The sequence below is a fragment of the Arachis duranensis genome, chromosome 1, assembly GCF_000817695.3.
Source record: "Arachis duranensis cultivar V14167 chromosome 1, aradu.V14167.gnm2.J7QH, whole genome shotgun sequence".
Lineage (NCBI taxonomy): Eukaryota > Viridiplantae > Streptophyta > Magnoliopsida > Fabales > Fabaceae > Arachis > Arachis duranensis.
In genome coordinates, this window is record NC_029772.3 from 102,382,767 (window position 1) to 102,388,866 (window position 6,100).

Below are 6,100 nucleotides of genomic sequence, written 5' to 3' on the forward strand. Positions count from 1 at the left end.
TATACACACCACCAAATTTAAAAGTTACAAAAATAACTACATTTAACATTAACTCATTTAATTTAGTCTTTTAATAATAACAGGAGTTTATTTATCTACAAAAAAATTATTTTTAAGTGATTTCTACTGATGATTGGAGATTATTATTTAAAAAAATTTCTCATCACTATAACTTTTTATATAAAGGTTTTTCATGGTGTTTTTGTGCATTCAAATTACTGACATAAAATAATAATGATTAGGGAAGAAAACAAAGCCAAATCTGACAAACACAGCATGCCATTACCTCATCATGACCATCATCAAACCCCCGTTAAATTGTTACATAAAATTAATAAGGCTTTATAGTGATAATTGATCATCAAGTCCTTATTATTCTTCATTCTTATACTAAGCTACTCTCAATGGAAAACCTAGGCACCCCATCACACCAACCTCATCATAACAATAATAGGGTTTCTAATTCAAAAAAGAGTGAGAAGAAGTTTCTTGGGGTTAGACAAAGGCCTTCAGGAAGATGGATTGCAGAGATCAAAGACTCTTCACAGAAACTAAGGCTTTGGTTGGGAACTTATGATAGAGCTGAAGATGCTGCACTTGCTTATGACCATGCTGCAAGCCTTCTTAGAGGAAGAAATGCTAAGACTAATTTTCCAATCACCCATGGTGCTTGTAGCACCATTATTCTTGGCAAGAATCCAAGGGCTTACCACCTCCTTAAGCAACATGCAGTTATGAAGAGCCACATGGCGCTTTCTTCGCACATGGTCAGGGATCCATTTGTCTCTTCTTCGCAATCATCCATTCTTCAGGATCATAATAATACTCTTGTTTTCCCCATCCCTGAAGAACAAGCTTCAGCTGATGGTAGTGGAGGATTTTCATTTGGATGTTGTAAGGTTTATTCTTCTGTTATTGTAGCTCCTTCTTTCAGTTCTTCATGAAAAAGATCATGAATTCAAATAATTAAAGAATAAACCTAGCTAATAATAATATAATCTTATTGTTCCAAAATTGTTATATATATTATGTATGTGTGTCTTCTCCTTTGAACCCTAGCTATATATATTTGTTCTAAAACAATAAGTTGTTTAATTTGCAACACTTTGAAATGGAGATATATATCTACTCTCTGTTATGTATATATTTTAATTTATATATATTTGATCGAATTTCTGTTGCATGCATATATCTATATATATGATAATCAAGGTTTATCAAACACTTGAGTTAATTAATCCATAAATTCTCGTTACAAGCTTAGTCCCTAAATTGAGTTTTATGATTTAATGTACTTATCTAAGATTAACAAGTTTTGATCAACCTAAAGATTTCATACCCTTACACATACATGATAGCGGTTTTAACTGGTTAAGAAACCAATTTTTTTTAACTAACAAAACAGTAAATGAACAAAGACTATTAAGGATTTAAGTATTTATTATTATAGAAAATAAAAAAATATTAACTCATTATTAATTAACTAAAAAAAATTAACTCTCCATCTTTTTCCAAATACTACTCCATCCCTTGTGTATCATCATTATGTTCATTTATTGGACAAGTGAAATGGTTATACTTGTTATTAGTTATTGGTCTCATATCTTGCAATAATAAGGATTACTATTATAGCATTACATACTTTTTTTATAATTATAATTATTATTACTCATTAGCTATATATATTATTGAACTTTTTGGAGTAGTTAGATGCATGTAGTGTATACTAGTCTGCCTTCACACACACACACACACACATAAACTCTTCTCCTTTTCGGAATTGGCAAATACTAAGATGCATGGTCAGTTCTAAAAGACAAAGGAGATGGAATGAATTGCATATAATTAACAAATAAGAAAAAACTAGTGTATAGAGAAACCCGAGGGTGTAAAGCATGTGCCGTAGAGAATTACAAATGGTGATGATAAACATTAATAATAAACCATGGAGTTATTGGTTATAAGATGGGGATCTGGAAGAATATTTGGTATTTAATTATATATGATCTCGTATTTCGAAACAAATATTTCATATATATAACTACTTGATTTTACGAATTTGATTTGATTAAGCGTTTAAGTATTAAATGTTCAAATACTGTTCTATATATGCAATAATTTATTGATCAACCTTAAACTCTTAAAATAGAATTCAAATATGCAATATTATTTTCTGATTTATCAAATTAAAAGTGGAGGTGGTAAGCTTAGAGAAGGGGTTAGATCTATACCTTTCTTTTAAGTTACTAAAATGATCTTTTAAAACAAACTTTTAATTTTGATTCTATTTAAATTCAGCAGCAAAAATTTTATGAGACAATTTATTTTTGTCTCATAAATATCAGAAAACAGAACATAACAGAGAAGAGAGAAGCTGACACCACCATATATCCTGGTTCAGTTGCCTTGTGCAATGCAACTTATATCCAATTTCCACCACAACAGTGGTGGAATTTTCACTATAGTTAAAGTATTACATACACCAATTCCACAGGATTGACACAATCCTTTCACACTCAAGTTACCTAACTTGACATTGGCTATGCTAATAACTAACTCTTCATTTTTAGTGCTAACCCAACTAAAAAAGGGATACCTCACAGGTACAAAATACAAGATACAGACTTACCTAAAGAAATCTAAAAATGACTCTAGACTTTTCTCTCAAGTGTATCACTAATCCTCTTTCACTCATTGGCTTTTACTTGAGCTCTCTCAATATGCCTTTTCACTCAAGAAATTACAGAAAGATAAATATTGAAAATCAAATTACAGTCTGTAAAACATGAAGGAGATTGACTTCTTTAACAACCTCTTTGCTATATGATAAACCAGATTTGCATGTCTCTGATTCAGTTCTTCATTTTTGGCGGAATGCTTCTTTGAAAGAAAGCACTGTCCAAGTAGAGGAACTTCTTCAGGAAACTCTTCTCAGAACACAACTTACCAAACTCTGGTTATCTCTCCTTACCTTCTGAATGAACAGCAAACCTCTTTTATCTCCTTACATATTGCTGGGCTGCTCTCCCTAGGTCAACTTCTTGAGCTCTGTGCTTCACCAACCCAACAGTTCACTTTCTTCCATTATTCCTCAAATTAAGAATTTTGGTTCTGACCAACTTTATTGACCGAAAGCCTCAATACAGTAACCACAAAAAATCTTCTAATGGTAGACCAGATCTGAGTCATTGAAAAACAACTTGGTCCCTAAGACTCATTTTCAACCGTAGATACACAGCAGAGTTGAACAGAAATCAACTTTTCCATGAATCCCATTTTCGGACTAGCAGAGGGTTGGGAATAAGAGAAGAAAATGAGATGCATGTAGAAGGAAATAAAATCACCTTTAGCTTCTGACCTCTTCTTGATATAGTTTGATGTTGGTGATTAGACTTCTACCATTTGCTTAACCTTCTCTTTCTTGCTTCTTTTGTGAATAGCTTAGGGAAGATCCTCTCTCGCTCACTTCTGATTTCTGACCAAGATAGAACAGATGAACGTTGCTTTTGGATGAGAGCAAAATGGAGAGGTTTGAATGAGAGAGGCAATCGGGCTTGGATCGGATCTTATTCATTCAGCCCGATGCTTTCTATGCTTTGTTTCTTTTGGGCTTTATTTGCATTATAGCCCACCAGTCTTATTTTTTATCTTCCATCCACTTAGGCTATTGCTGTAATAAGTTTTGGCCTGCAACATTTAATTCTAAATGATTAGCAACATATAATTATAAATAATCAATATTTAATTATTTATTTTGTCCAATAAAATAATGTTTGTCATCACTAATTAATTTAGTTTGTTTCTTAACTCAATAATCGCCCCCTTGATGACAAACATAATTAAGCAATAACCAAAAGGAATTGAATTTTAGTAAAGTTAGAAAACTTCCCTTTGATTAATGTTTCTTGTTTTAGTGTTGCTCCCATTTCCTTTTCAAGAGTAGCTCCCCCTAGTTTATGCTCTCTTCTTTGTTCCTATTTTACATTGTACTTACAGAGAACACAATAAAGAGCTACACATATTCATCTTGAATAAGGGAGTTTAAACAAACAACACCACAAAATCAACCCAACATTGAACGTATCATATCAGCAACAAAAGCTAAGCATCAAGTTTAATCAAGGGCAATCTATCAACATATAAAAGCAAGTTCCAATAGTCATGTCAATACATTCCCTGCAGCAGCACATTTGCAAATCAAAATTTATATGCTCAAAACTATCAGCAGCAGTCAAACAAAATCCACTAAAATAATAGTAGCAGCAGTAGCATCAATAAAATTCATCATTCAAGTTCAGCATTCAAGCTATTTGGCACCTATTACTCCCTCTTTTGTCATCAAGGGCGGATAATAAGCAAGATCAACACAAACATCACTTTAAATCCTGCAAGAAACTGTCAAATCACAGTCCAAAACATCTAATAAGTTAAAATGAAGTGCAACAGTAGTTATAGTTGTACAGTTATCCAAAAATAACAAACATAAGTTCCAAATCAAAAGAGACAGTTTTTATAAGACAAAAACAGGAGCAGTCAGCAGCATCTTGATGAGACAATCCTAAACATCAGAACCATTTCCCTCCGAATCAACTTCTTCATCAGCATCAGTGGCAGGGTCTTCATCCTTTTGTAGGTTGTCAATGAACGTCATGAACACAGCCACTCTATCTCTTAACTTCCGGATGAAATTCTCATGCTTGCTCGCTAGCCTCCTTTGTTCCTTGCTCATTGCAATAATGTGATTTGATTGTGAGACAAACTCCTGAACTACATCTTTGACAACATTCAGTAGAGCAGATTTTTGTCCAGTGGAGATAGAAGTACCCTTGGTGGAAGGAGGAGGAGATTCCTCAGGAATAAAGTCATCATTGTCATCATCCAAGACCACTCTCTTTGAACGAGTGGGTCCCTTTTTCTGTTTCACTGAACCACCCCCTTTTAGATACGAATCTCTATTTTCATAATTCTCATTTGACAAGTCAATACTAAAATGCTCAAAAACACAAGTTAGAAACATGCCATAAGATAGTGCTTTGTCTTTCTCACTCCTAATAGAATTAAACATGTATCTAACCATCAAATAGACAAAAGAAAGTTATGTTTTTGTGATCAGGGCATACAAAACAAGTGTGTCTGTGTAGAAAACCCATTGATATGAACTACTTTGAGAAAGAATGATGTGGTTGACCATACGGTGCAACTGAGCACGTTCATATCCTAGGACTTTGTGAGTGGATGTAATGTCATCAATCAAGGAAACATGTTCACAAATATGAGTCAATGCATCATTGTAAGAAATATCAACTCTTTCATCCCACTTAACAGATGTATAAACACACAGCCCAACATCATAGTATACTTCAATGAAGCACTGATTGTTTCATTATTCAAGACAATGTCTCAGCCTTTAACATAAGAGTGAATAGGGCCCTCATGATATGTCAGGTTTGCATAAAACTCTTGAACCAACAGAGGATAAACGGCTTTTTGATGTTAAAGAGATTATTCCAGTCCAAAAATTTCAAATTATCAACAAAAGAAAAACCTTTCTTTTTCAAAGATGGTAAGTCAACAAGAAAAGAGGGACACAAGATGCGGTACTTAATAACTCCTTCAAAGAAATCATTTTTCTTGGCAAACCTAAACCTATATGGATTATAGTTTGAGTGTGATGTCATGAAGTGAGATTTATGAGCAAAAGGATCAATATCTGGTTCTCTAAATGATTTGAGAGGGAGACGAGGTTTACCTCTTTGTGAACGTAATGTAACCGACCTAGATTTAAGTTGAGTTGACTCAGGAACTGGTTCTTCAGCAGCAGGGCATTTGCCTTTGGATGAGCTTAGTTTCGAAGAACTAGGTTTTGAAGGAGGTACCTTAGGTGGTGGCGTCAGCTTAGAAGAAGCAGGATATCTTGGTGTGGTCTTGGTCCGCGCCATAGGGTCAGTGCGTGGAAGAGAGGTAGGAGGAAAAGGTGAGGGAGTGAAGGTTTGGTCTCTTGAATAAGTGGAGGGCCTAGGTTTTGTAGGAAGCTTGTGTATCTTTTCTCCTTGTGGCCTTTTTGCAATAACTTTATTCCTCATTTGGTTGGTTTCAGATT

The 6,100-nt window shown here is 34.0% G+C and overlaps 1 protein-coding gene across 1 annotated transcript; it reads left to right on the plus strand.

Moving 5' to 3' along the window:
• The first annotated feature begins 323 nt into the window (after positions 1-323).
• Positions 324-1,053, plus strand: LOC107471862 (ethylene-responsive transcription factor 3-like). Its single transcript, XM_016091382.3, has one exon. It carries the CDS (start codon positions 405-407, stop codon positions 942-944), a length of 540 nt encoding a protein of 179 aa, XP_015946868.1. The 5' UTR covers positions 324-404; the 3' UTR covers positions 945-1,053.
• Positions 1,054-6,100: the final 5,047 nt, after the last annotated feature.